Below are 14125 nucleotides of genomic sequence, written 5' to 3' on the forward strand. Positions count from 1 at the left end.
CTGGCGTCAAGAAATAAAACTGCCATTGATGAAGCAGAGAAATCTAACTTGCTCCCCCTGGGATACTTCAACCTCACTAGAAATGAGACGATGGGCCTTTAAATGTTTCACAGAAAAGGCTAGAAGTGATCTAATGGAGAGGATACGTATTTGCTAACACACCATCTTTCCAGGGCCAATGTGGCAACGGTTGAAGCAACTCAAAGCCAGGCCATAAGCCGGGCTATGAAAATACCCCCTGTTGCCATGGCATAAAAGTCAAAACACAGGGCATGCACTAGAAGAGGAAGTCACAGTAATTAGTACAGCATATTCATGACACATGTGAGATCATAAAAGTCTAGAATATTTCACAGTCATACCTTGCTGTGGTTCATCTGAGAGTGAGCGTTAATTAAAGAGGAAAGAGAGAGGGACAGTAATTAGGATCACATGCCAATCAGAGCATCTTTTTTTTAATCACCCCAAACACAAACCCCCAGATTTTGGTTATTTTACGACAAGTTCTGATTAAAATTTGAAAATCTTCAAGTTAGAAAAGTTTATGAACACATCTTACGAGGAGAGCTACATTTAATTTGATGATACGAAGTCCTAAACGATGAGACAAAAAGACAGGAAAACACAGACACAAGGGCAAAGGAATTAATGAGAAGTGCTATGCAGTCGTGATTTATTGGAATTTGTCTTTACTCCTACAGGGACATATAAACTCACAGAGGAACTAAAAATCCCCTTCCCCAAAACACCACATGGGGACTGTGACAGTGCTGGGGTACAGCTGGGGTACAGCAATCTACTGTTCAGAATGAACTTGTGGCCAGTAAACTTTGATCGGGGAACTTACTGCAAAGTGGGGACTCATCGGTCCCATTCGGGCAGTCAAAGTTGCCATCGCAGAGAGCGTTCAGATTGACACAGGTGCTGTAGCCCGGGCACTGCCACTGCCAACTGGGACACTGAAAAGGCTGTGTGGGGCAGTCCTTCTCGTCACTCATGTCCCTGCAGTCATTGTCCCCATCACAGACCCATGCTTTGTGGATGCAGTTTCCGTTGTCACAGAGAAAATGGGATGGAGAGCAGGTCTTAGGAACACAGCCGTTGTGCTCATCAGATCCATCGACGCAGTCTGGATGCCTGTCACACTCCCAGGTGTTAGGGATGCAGAGGCCATCTCCCTGGCACTGAAACTCATCTGGGTGGCACATACCAGGAGGCCTTGTTGCTAGAGAGAGTAAAGGCATATATGCATTATGAGCTTGTGGTTGCGATCTATGAGGCATTCTGTGATATAGATTCAGAGGAAATTATTGTGGACAAATAGTGGGTTTATAATAGTGATTAAGACAGAACCAAATACTAAAGGCTAAAATGATGTCAAAGTGTTCTTGCACCCTGTGGTACATGGAAATATTTGTGTGGGGGAGATTAGTGGATCCAATGACAAACTATGCATGGGATAGACTCTTGCATAAAAGCACAAGTCAGAAAAACCTCCAGGGAGCCGGGCGTCGTGGTGCAAGCCTTTAGTCCCAGCACTTGGGAGGCAGAGGCAGGTGGACCAATTTGAGTTTGAGGTTAGCCTGATCTACAAAGTGAGTTAAGGACAGCCAAGGCTACACACAGAGAAACCCTGTTTTGAAAAACAAACAAAATTGGCATTCTTCCTTTGTGACTCCTCAGGATTGTCTAAAATAAAAAATGTTCAGACAAAGGTTCTAAGATTTTTTTACAGACAAAATAGATTTTATACATTCAATGGACAAAAAGAAAAATCATGTAATCATAGGTCCCTAATCTGTGAATATAACAGAACAGTGTCCATCAGACTTACATGAAGTCTTCCTTCAATCCTAGAATTAGAATGAGTTTCCTTGATTTCTAACCCTTTATAGAAGTTTAACTAAGTCACTTCTAGGGCCATCTGCCTGGCTTTGATTACTTCTGCCCTTTTATAACCTCTGATGGACAAATCCACAGACAAGCAACAACTTGAATGAATGAGTCAGTCCCGTCTAGGCTTAGATCACTTCTATTCCACAATTTGGCTTCCCAATTGAGATTTCAATGATGCTGCATTCAGATAGGGCTAGTAAAACAGCCTACAGATTCACACACTGAAAAAAGAAAACTGGCTCCCACCGGTTGTGCCCTGACTTTTAAATATATGCTGCAGCATGTGTATGCACCCGCACATGTATGCATGTCCTTGGAGTGTGAAAAATAATAAAAATATCTAAGGAACTAACTATTGGAAATGTTCATTTATATAACATCGGCCGTCCATAAAGCATTATATGGTAATATTGCCCATGTAATATTATTGCATATCAATATCTCATTCTCTTAAGAACACTTTGTGCTTTGTGTCTTTCCCCAGCTTGTCTGAATTAAACACACACACAGATTTATCTTTTCCTCTTGACAATGGAATGAAGGATAAAGGATGCTTCATCTAAAACGCATTGTCTATATGGTACTTACGACAGCCTGTCTCATCAGAGTTGTCCTTGCAGTCATAAACCCCATCACAGCGGTATCTGCTGTTAATGCAAGAACTCCCATCAGCGCATTTGAATTGAGAACTCGTGCAGTTTAACACTGAAAACAAACGAGAAAAGTGTATGAAATTAACCCTAAGATAAACTGAGCACACAGCAAGGAAAAGGTAAAGCCATCCACTTACCACAACCTGCCTCATCAGAGCCATCAACACAGTCCTTGTCCCCATCACAGACATAAAATGGGCTGATACATCGGTGGTTAGGGCATTGAAACTGTGTAGGGTGGCAGGTCGCTGAAGCATCTAATGACATACAAAAACAAAGCCAAGTTTATTTCAAAACTCAGTTCTATGTGTTCAGACTCCCTCAGATCAACAGCAGCATCAAAGCCAACACCGTAAGATTTGGAATTAAAAGACTCCAGAGCATGGATGTGAGGGCGATCTGGCTGCGACATCTGTCACCCCATTGATTGCCAGGGTTGATTCAGCTGATCTGGCTGGCTAGGCAGTGTCCCCTTCCTCCCTCACCGCTCCATGTGCATCCCTCCCGAATCTGCGCGCTCAGTTGAAGAGGACAACCTTCCCCAAATAGAGGAGGACCAGTCTTCAGTCAAGAGTAACTGCGCTCCCCTGCTAGAACCTCCAAACAAGCTCAAGGTCCAGAGTCAGTCTTGGAAAACAGAAGACAAAGCAAGGAAGTGTCTAGCCTGGTGCCATGTCTGATGAGTCTGTGACTCTACCAAATCTGAGTAACAGGGTCAGCTCACAACATGCCAAGAAGCAACAGTGCTGGAGGCGGGCATGCAGACCACCCACCTGTTCCATAAAGTGAGTGAAAAACACACACTCCTAGAATATAAAAATTATAAAGGACACAACTCCTCCAAGAGGAAAGTGAATTGCCTAGTCCTGTAACCAGCATAAGAATTGAGTCCTGAGAACTCTGCTCTATCTTAAACTATTGTAACAAATAATAAATGTTTAAAAATGAGAACCAGTTAGGGAGGGGGGCAGGCTGCCTATGTCATTATTCTGTATTAAATGAAAAGAAAGAAAAGAAAAACAGCCAGAACCTGGATGTTTACATGATACTGGGTAAAAATTGTTTGGATTTTTTCATTAAGGAGTTTTGTTTGTTTGTTTGTTTTTTAATGTTTTTATGTATGGGACTAGAGAGATGGCTCAGAGGTTAAGAACACTGGCTGCTCTTCCAAAGGTCTTGAGTTCAATCCTCAGCAACCACATGGTGGCTCACAACCATCTATAATGAGATCTGATGTCTTCTTCTAGCCTGCAGGCACACATGCAGACAGAATACTGTATAAACAATAAATCTTAAAACGTGTCTCAAAAAAATGTATGTGCGGGATGTCATCCTCCACTGTCACACTTCATTGTTCTGCCCTTTATTTACTGCAGCAGTTAGCTGAGGCGACAGGTGTGCGCTCCCAACATCCAGCACAGGTTTGTTTGGTTTTGGTTATGATTTCTATATGGATGCCTGACATCTGTGGTGTGCTTTGATAAAGCTCCGTTCATCCAACATGTATTAGACTACTGACATCTAGAAGTTGACAGGAAGAATAGAATTTTAAGAGCCTTCCAGGAAAGAACTCAAAGCCTAGTGATCACTCCAGTCTAGATATGGGGCTAACCAACCCAGAGACGCCGGCATAAAACTCACGGCAGTTCTTTTCGTCTGATCCGTCTGAGCAATCATTGTCTGTGTCACAGACCCAGTTTTTGGGGATACACATGTGATTGTCGCAGGTGAAGGAGGTGGAAGGGCAGCTTGACGGTGAGCTTGTGGGGCAGTTCTGCTCATCGCTGCCATCTAAGCAGTCGTTCTGCTTGTCACAGCGCCACTGGCTGGGGATGCACTGCCCACCGTGGACACAGGCGAAAGCCGAAGGCGAACAGGAATTGTCTAAAAACAGAGTGGTTCACATTTTTATGAGATTGTTCCTGTAGAGACCAAGTTCTTCCCACCTTTCAATACTACATCATAAAAACTAGGAGAAATGTGAGGGCGGTTTAGGTTTGTTAAGTATGAAACATACCGTGTATATCTACACATATGCATATACCCTCTTTTAACCATCAAAGGAAGACTATGGTGTTTACATAATTATCTTAAATTAGACTTTGAGAGATATATGAGTCTTCCCAAGACTAAAGCTCTAAAATAATGCTTCTTTCTCTCTACAAGCACTGGTAGTTAACTGCTACTGGCCTCATTTTAACAAATGCTTCTTGAGATCTCAAATTGTCTTCAATTTTTTAATGGGATACTTGGGCCTTCTGTAATGGCAACTATTAGGACTGAAACTTCATGGACTAGAATAACATCAAAAGAGTGTAGAGATGGAGACCCACACCACTCCAACCCATTTCACTCCAAAAAGGGGGCTAAGACAGTATAGCTGCAAGCAGTGATTCTGTGATACTGCTCTCTCCATTGATGCTGGTCAAACCCAGGGCCCTGTTCGCGCTAAGCAGTTTCCCTATGAACAAGCTCTATATCCTCAGCCTTGATTTGACTTTTGAAGATCTTACCAAAATGAACTGACTACACTGGTCCAAAGAACTAACGTCTAACCCATTATAATATTACCGATGAATCATATGTACTGCTTGCCTTCCTTCGTGATCTGTTCCCGTGCACATAGCCCATGCTTTTATTATTGCGTATTCCTCTGCTCTAGTGGCCTCCCCAAGAACCCCAGCGCACAGATACTTACTAAATGCACCACACTGATGTTCATCACTGTTGTCATGACAATCATCCTCTCCATCACAGCGGAATAAATTGGGCACACACTTGCCATTGTTGCAGGCGAAAGAGAAGGAGCCACACTGCTGTGTGGGTGGCTCATTGGCTGGGTTCCCCTCACATGTCATTTGATCCCTCTGCAGCTTCATGCCATAGGGGCACCCACATATCCGCTGGGAGTTTGGAACTGGGAAGCAGAAGTGGCTGCAGTCGCCATTGGAATGGGTGGGCTGACTGCAGTAGTTAGAGCCTGAAAATGTGGAAAAAAACAACCAGATCCGAACTTTGGTTGGTGCAGGAAGACAGATCAAAAGATGAAACCATGCCAGACTCAAACAGTACAAAGTTAGGAGTCAGCCCACCAAAGACAGTAGCCAGTTTAAATAAAGAAAAGTGTCACGGTGTGTGTTTCCAAGAACCCAACTACGTGGCTGACAGGAATATAGCACTAGCAGGAATTATGTTGAAGAAACTGTTAAAGGGAAAGTGGCCACCAAGGCAGATAATTCTGTCCATATGGAGAATGTTTGGCAATGGCCCTCACCGGTCTGGAGGTCAGCATCATATGCTTTCACATCCATTATGTTGTCAATGCCACTTCGAATAACTGTCAGATCACCACCATCAGACTTCCTGACTCGAAGAATAGCACCCAATCTCCAGTCTGTTAAAAACACATGATCTAAGGAGGGAAGAAAAAAAAAAGAGCAGTTAGCATTTCAGATACATAATGGTATTTAGTAGTAATTAGGTTTAAACCGCCATAGATAAACATGAAAAAAGAATCTTAAAATTGTGTTCATATCCCCAGTCAAACACTTAACTGTAAAAAGGAAACAGACTTACCATCTGTGAGGCCAGTTCTAAGTAGCCTGATATGAGAATCCTACTATTTTTAAACTCAGTTTTAATAAGCTTGCCAGGCGGTGGTGTGGTGCACCCCTCTAATCCCAGTACTCAGAAGGCAGAGACAGGCGGATCTCCGAGTTTGAAGGCAGCTTGGTCAATAGAGTACATTTCAGGACAGGCAGAGGCACACAGTCTCAAAAAACCAAAGAAGGAGGAGGAGGAGATTAGGAGAAGAAGAAGAAAGAAGGAGGAGGAGCAGGAGGAGGAAGGAGAAGAGAGGGAGGGGGGAGGCTTTTAAGGGGGAGGGGGTGCCCCTCAATCACAGACATAAGGGAGGGGGAGAAGGGGGGAAGCAGGAGGGAGGGAGGAATAGGAGGATACAAGGGAAGGGCTAACAATTGAGATGTAATATGAATAAATTAATTTTAAAAAAAGAAGGAAATGTGCAGATCTCATCCACCAAAAAACATGTTTAAGTAAAAATGTCAACAATTGCGTAAACACCTAGATACGACCGTAGTAATTTAGATTTCAGCAGTGAATTCTGTGTAAAGCAAGACCATAACTAATTAAAAATTACAAGTAAGCATAATATGCTTACAATGTCACCCATGTTATAAAATCAAGTTTCCTCATCTGTGGTCCATACTAGTAAGTCATTGAAGCTGTTGAATCTTATCTCTCTTTATTGCAAACTTCAGTTCTACCATTCAGAAAAGTATCTCATTATATTAAGAGAGATGAGGAATCCAATCAAATGTCTAGTCCTGTGCAGTATACTATCAAGAAAATCTAACTAGTCTTTCAGAAAAAGATTAATGATTTGCATAGTGTTATGAAATAAAACAGCATTCCATACCAAATTCATAATGAAGCTAGGAATGGTAGCCTTCATATTCCTGAGACTGAGGAAGGAACGTGATGGGTTTGAGTGAGTCTGGGCTATATAGGGAGACCCTGTCTTCAAAAAAATAAAAATAAAAGAAAGAGAGGAAGGAAAGAAAGGAAGGAAGGAAGCAAGGAAGAAAATAGAAGAAATTCATAACTAAAGTCAGAATTGACTGACACTAATACTGTTTCGGGAATATACTATGGTTCTCATGGGTGTGTACTCAATATTTTTCATACTGATAAATCCAAAAGATACCCAAACATCCCAGCATATGACAGAGAAAAGTTAACATCTTAAAAATGTTCCTATGTACTAGCTTGTGTCTGACGATATTTGAAAGGGGGAGTAGATACGGAAGAGGTGACTGTTCATAATTGACTCATCTCATCAAAAATCTCAGAACATTTTAAAAATATTTCTAAAATACCACACGCCCCACAGATAGATGGCAAGCTGGGATATCTGTTGCTTAAAGCACCATGCTAAGCACAGCACGGGGGTTTCAACAGGGACACAACTAGTTTATACACAGGGCTTTGGTCACCCCTCACACTAGACAAATTACCATTTGTCATCATGAATAGCCAGGGTGAATTGCAATCTGTCCTCAGTCTCTGGGCCTAGCTCTCTGCACATACTTTGTTCATTTATTTGGACAGGGTCTCACTAGTCAGTTTATTCCATTGATGTTGGTCTGTGAACTTTCTCTGCAGCCCAATTCTGTATGATTCTCCTGCCTCAGGCTTCCAAGTGCTGGGATGACAGATACCCACACCACAGGCTTTTGGGCAGGAGTTACCCAGAACCCTGTTTCGGGAATAAACAAGCCACCTGTTTTATCTGCATGGTCTTGCTATGCAGGCAAACCATGGCTTGACTATGTGGCACAGGCCACTCTCATGGTGATCCTCCGGCGTCAGTTTCCCAAGTGAGTGTGTACCACCAAGACTGGCTCACCACATTATATCCTTATTCTCAAAAACTCAAGCCACAGAAGCAACTCGCCACTGAAGAAGGTAGTTGAGAGAAAAAAGCCACAGTTGGGCTGCAATCATGATCGCTACTGTTTCCCACAATTCCACGGCTCTCAGAAATCTTTGCCAGGATTATGAAAATTATATGTAAGTAGCAATGAAAAAAAATCTGTCCTATTCTTCATGAGTCATATTTTGGGATGGAGATAGAGTCTTGTGGCAAAACATTTTCCTAGCATGTGTGAGACTTTGGTTCAGTCCCCAGGACTGGGGAGAAGTAAAGTGATCTCATCATTTTTTATGAAACAAAGAGGACATTACCTAAGTGTCTGACAAAAATCTTCCAAGACATCCAATGAATGTACAGTGAAGAACGTATAATTGTCCTTCCACAAGGATTCTAATAAGGCTCATACCAGATCACAGAGAACTTCTACAGTGACTGCTATATACACAGCTCTCTCTGTTTTATTCTCAATAATGATGTACTGTTTCCTCACATGCTACCATCTAACACACACTCAGGAATTATACAGTAAATACTATCGACTGCTAATATCAAAGATCCTTCCAGAACTTTCTGAAGGTGAAAATTTCTATCAACAAGAAAAACGTATTTCTACATATAATGACGTAATTTAAACTCAAAGTACAAACAACACATGCCTTTTATTGCTTCAAAACATACCTTTAAAAATGGTGAGTCCATATGGATGTGTCATCTGATCTATACGGCCCAGTCTTTTCCTATCTAAACCATTAAAGGTGCTGTGCTCAATTTTATCAAAAAAGGCATCTACCCAGTACAATCGTGAAGCACTAAAAAGAGAGAAAAAAAGTTACCTAATACCAAGAAATGAGTGTCCTGAACACTAAGGACATTGGCAGTTAACTTTCATAAAAGCCCAAATATATCAGAGCTAGAGAGATGGCTCAGAGGTTAAGAACACTGACTTCTCCAGATATCTTGAATTCAATTCCCAGAAACCACATGGTGGCTTACAACTCTCTGTATAATGTGATCTAATGCCCTCTTCTGGCATGTAAACATATATGCAGACAAAGCACTGTACACATAATAGATAGATGGATAGATTTTTTTTAAAGTCAGATGTATCTATTAAAAATTTAAGTTGTATGTATCTCACAAATACAGTAAAGTTGAAACTTGAAATCTTTGAGCTAGGAAATCTGTTTTCCTCCTTGAGAAATAAAAATATTTATGTTAATGTTTAAAAGACTGAACACACTTCTGCCCTTTTTCTCTCATAAACTACTTTAATAATATATATTTATAAGCCCATTGGTCTTATTTCTAGGTAGATCAACTCTTGAGAACCCCAAAAGCATGTATAAACAAATATACACTAGTTGATTAAATTAATTCACTTGTTCATTACTTCCTGTCCTTAAGATATCTCTATAAGAAATTAAATACAAGCTAGCTACATTTCAGCAGCTTTCATCCAACTTCTAACATGGTTTGGAACATCATCCATCTTGACCCTGTCTTCCTGATGTTTCTAAAAATGTCCTCACAATATTTACGAGTGCATCTGGCCAAGTGTGTTTGAATTCTGTATCATTCAGCATCCGTCACCCACCACCTGGTAGTGATCAAAAAGTCTCAGCAAGGCGTGCAGCACTCGTTTTCTTACTCTACTGTGCCACCATGCGTCCAGTATGCCTCCACCATGCTCCACAGTGATGACAATATAGATGTTATCTATCTACTCACCTCCAATCGATGGCCAGGCCATTGGGCCACCCTAGAGTAGTGTTGACTATAGGCGTTAGGTGAGACCCATCACTCCATGCTCTCATAATTTTAGCAGGACGATACCAATCACTGATGAATATATACCTAGAAAGCAGGAGCAAATCAGGGAGGGCAACACTGGAACAAGCTGATCACTTAAAGAGTTATAATCAATTTAATCTCCATATATCAGGTTTGGCATATTAAATCCTAAGTTACCATTTAGGTTATAAATATAAAATTGCAATCACAATTTAAAATGATATTAAAATGGTATCCTGGACAAAGAACGTCTAAACTATAATGTGCAAAACTTCTGCCACCCAAAATATTGTCACACACCTTTAATCCTAGCATTTAGGAGACAGAGGCCAGTCTGGTCTACATAATGAGTTCTACAGTAGCCAGAGCTACATAGTGAGACTCGGCTGCATTTTTTTACCTTAAACCACCTGGTATCCAACTTGTGAACCTCTTGCCTCTGTCAACGCCACCATACCAATAATGCTAGAATAATAGTTATGTGTCATCTGTCATATGCAACCCTGTTTCAGGTTACATAGTAAAGTCTTAATGAATAAGAAATCAAAATTTTACTTTCTTTTTATCTAGGATTAAATATTCAGGACCCACCAGATCACTCTCTGTTCATTGTTCTGTAAGGAATTTATAAATTTACAAAACATTTATCCCTAAGGTTAGAGAGATGGTTCAGTGATTAAGAGCACTTGTTCATGAGATCAGGAGTTCAAATCCCAGACACCCTCTTCTAGTCTCTGGATCATTCATAGGCATCCTCACCTGCACTCATCTGTGCACATAGCCTAAACCAGACATATACAATATATAAATACACACACAAAAATTAATCTAACTTGTGTGAGTGTGTGTGTGTGTGTGTGTGTGTGTGTGTGTGTGTGTGTGTGTGTGTGTGATAGTGCCCCCCCTCGGGCAAAGGAACCTGGTTTGATGGGTCACAAGCATTTTTCTTACCAACTGAATACCTCAGGCTTGTTCTGAATAAGCTACTAAACATATTTAAAAGTAATAAAACTTTAGACTTCTGTCTCCTCCTGTCTGAGCAGTACTAATGGCAGCACATGAAACAGGGATTCGACCGTTCGTACACTGAAAATGATGAGATGATTAGCCTCCCCTCTAAAGCAAGGCAAGAACTGAACCCTTTCTTGATAACTTTGCTACATTTAGGAAACTTTAGAAAAACCACACTTTAGAGAAAGGTAACTTAGAAGAAGGGTTCTCCTTCTTTTTCTTTCTTTCTTTCTTTCTTTCTTTCTTTCTTTCATACATCATTTTAAAGGTGATTCCCCTAAGCTTATGCCAAAGTTATGCAGTCTGGTTCCCAGGGAAGCAGCACACTGTGGAAGGCATTCAAGAGTTACGAGCTCTCACGTACCCAGCAGTAGGATGTACTACAATGGACCTCGGGTTGTTCAAGTTGCTGATTATCTGTCGTCGGGACTTATCAGCCAGCCTCATGACACTGACACTCTTTAGCCCTCCGTCTGTCCAGTAGAGATTCCTTGAAAGCCAGTCAAAAGTCAAACACTCAACATTTTCCAACCTGTTTGCTGTGACAACTTCTTTTCCTAGAAGCAAAAATATAGTCATATTATTTAAGACAAATTTCCCAACTGCTGCACATTTAAGTGCTGGGTGAAAGGGCATATTTTAAAAACACGTGTGGAATTCTTTAAAGAAAAAAAAAAAGAATCTGCAAACTTCTGGGCAACAATGAGATAAACCTAGAATCTGTTCCTTGCCCGGTTTGGATCTCAAAGAGGAGATACGGTGGTGATAAACAGTGCTGGGTCTGGATTTACTCCCCTGTGTAACCTTCCAGAGCATGTGAGAAAGAGATACCTGAACTCACCTGCTACCACCCAGAGACGGCTCTGAGCTGATACTGCCAGGTACAGGCTGGGGTAGCCCACAAACATTACTGCCCAACCCTCCCGAGAGACTCAGCAGGCTTGTAAGGCCACAAGGGGCCAAGATTGCCAAGGAACAAGAAAAGCTGATTATAAAAGGGAAAAAAAAAAGACCACCTTTTCACTGCACATGCTATCCTTGCCTATGAAAACTTTGTGACTCCCTTTTCTCCAGCTCATTGAGAATAAGCTTGTTTGCAATGGGTTTTAATAAAAAGAAAAGGCAGCCAGGCATGGTGGTGCTCGCCCTTAATCCCAATAATTGGGAGACAGAGGCTGGTGGACTTCTGAGAGTTCTGAGGCCAGCGTGGTCTACAAAGAGAGTTCCAGGACAGCAAAGGCTACAGAGAGATGAGAGGGAGAAGAGGGAGGGAGAGAGACAGAGAGACAGAGAGAAAAGAAAGAAGAGGAGGCAGTGTTCGGTGTTAATAATAAAAAAGTACATCAGGTGCTTTACATGGATTCGTTCACCCTCATGGGTACCATACATGGCTGGAGATTACTATTGTGCCTCTTTCCTGGATGAAGAAGCTGGGAGATGGGAAACGAAATGTTGCATATAAGAAACATAGAGAGACAGGAGGAAGCAGTGGGAGTCTCCTGTGCGCACAGCTTGATAGTGCTTGGTTCCCAATGGAAGCAGAGAGCGGGAGAGAACTCTACCTGTCCTCACAGCTTAATTAGGGGCTGGTGAGTTAGTGGGGACTGAAGGATGGGGAAGTCAAGGGACCACCAGGATGCGGCTCCAAGAGCTTTGTCTCATTTGTCAGTACTGAAATGTACTTCCTTTAAAACCACAGCCGTGAGCCTGGGTGGCGGCACGGAGCCTGTCATCCCAGCACTCATGAGGTAGGAGGATGGATGGCTGTGAGCTTGGGGCCTAACCGGGTTATATAACAGAGATCAAGACCAGCTGGGGTTTTGTAGTAAGACCCTGTCTCCAACAAACTTACAAATACATCCAGCTTGATTATAACATGTTCTGAAAACAAAGGAGAGGTGTCAGGGAACAGAGGTGGCTCCCCAAACTTAAGGTGCTGAGGCAGGGGGATTCCTGCATGTTCCAAGCCAGTGTGGGCTACAGCAAAGGAAAAGAGTAGAGAAGGTCAGGGCAAAGTGCGTGTGTGTGTGTGTGTGTGTGTGTGTGTGTGTGTGTGTGTGTGTGTGTAAACAGAATATAAGTATTGGTGTTATTAGGAAAAGCAAATCCAATGTCAACACACACACATTTCCTCACCTGTGCCATCGATTTTTTGTTTATAAATTATGTCTTTCGATAAATCCGAGAAGAAGATGGTGCTGTGTTGGGCATCAAAGTCAATTCCAACAAAGAAGGAAGGACTCCCTGTGACAGGAACCATGACATCTTCCTGAGTGGAGAGGGTGAACGGGATCCCACGCACAGCCGTTCGCGATGAGAAGAGCAGGAAGTTCTTAACAGCTGCAGGAAGAGGCAAGAAGAACGTGTCAGACTCTGCACATATATTCCTCAAGTATTCTAGATGATCCTTACAGAGAAACAACAACTAAACGTATAGTAAATATAACCAGAAACCACAGTCTAGAAGAAAAGAGATAAGCAAATATGATGGTCACAAGTATTAGCGTCTTCTCCTCTTGTTGCATTTTTATACACAAATAGCATCTATATTCACATCCCTGTTACCCTGTCTCGTGTTTGAGGTCTTGTGGGTGAGCTCCTGAGTCAGCAAAGGCCAGAAGAAGGTGTTCTAACCCCTATTCCCATAGACAGTGTCTCCCACTGAACCTGAAGCTCACTTGGTTACAGGGCCCTGAAGACAGGGAGAGAGGGGGAGGGAAGGAGGGAGAGAGGGGGAGGGAAGGAGGGAGAGAGGGGTACTGAGGGGGAGAGAGTGAGAGGAGAGAGATTGAAGAAATAAAAATGAAGGTATAGCCAAAATATAAAGGCAAAACTGAAGAAATTTAAAATCAAATCACTAGGTAATGATCTATTTAAAAAAAAAAAAAACAGTTTGCTTGTGAAGTTAACAAATTTGTCTGAATTAAAATAAGATCTCACATATACTACGCCAGAGGCAGGGAGAGCTGGATAGTAAGAATATGTCAAGAGGATGAACAGAGTCATAAAAGGGAAATGAGCAACAGTATTAGCAAAGCGTGTCAGCATCGTGAATAGACGGGCTAATAACCCAAGAAAAAGGGTGGCTCCAAGAGAGCCCGCGTGGGCGGTGGGGGGGGGGGGGGCGGAGGAAGGACACAAACAAGAACTATTTTGGAATATAGCAAAAAGGCCATGTGGCCTAGACATCATTCACAGGAACGAGCAACTTCCCATGCCATCAACATTAGGGCTAGCACCTAAAGTGGACACAGCAAGGTGATAGGCAGAGCACAAGATCTGGGGTTCCAAGCCCAGCATTGGCGGGGGGGGGGGGGGG

At 42.2% G+C, this 14125-nt stretch overlaps 1 protein-coding gene across 2 annotated transcripts in view; it reads right to left on the bottom strand.

Annotated features, from left to right (window-relative positions):
• Nucleotides 1-14125, bottom strand: part of LRP2 (LDL receptor related protein 2) — a 161160-nt gene that overhangs the window by 78819 nt on the left and 68216 nt on the right. For both annotated transcript variants that reach the window (XM_084800290.1, XM_084800289.1), the window contains exons 16-25: nt 12943-13146; nt 11171-11363; nt 9733-9858; nt 8683-8813; nt 5824-5961; nt 5248-5529; nt 4191-4433; nt 2687-2806; nt 2485-2601; nt 848-1225 (exon numbers count right to left, since the gene is read on the bottom strand). In XM_084800290.1, coding sequence (XP_084656416.1) covers nt 848-1225; nt 2485-2601; nt 2687-2806; nt 4191-4433; nt 5248-5529; nt 5824-5961; nt 8683-8813; nt 9733-9858; nt 11171-11363; nt 12943-13146 — 1932 coding nt within the window. The remainder of the gene's footprint in view (nt 1-847; nt 1226-2484; nt 2602-2686; nt 2807-4190; nt 4434-5247; nt 5530-5823; nt 5962-8682; nt 8814-9732; nt 9859-11170; nt 11364-12942; nt 13147-14125) is intronic.

Source organism: Acomys minous (genome assembly GCF_964271855.1).
Source record: "Acomys minous genome assembly, chromosome: 10".
Lineage (NCBI taxonomy): Eukaryota > Metazoa > Chordata > Mammalia > Rodentia > Muridae > Acomys > Acomys minous.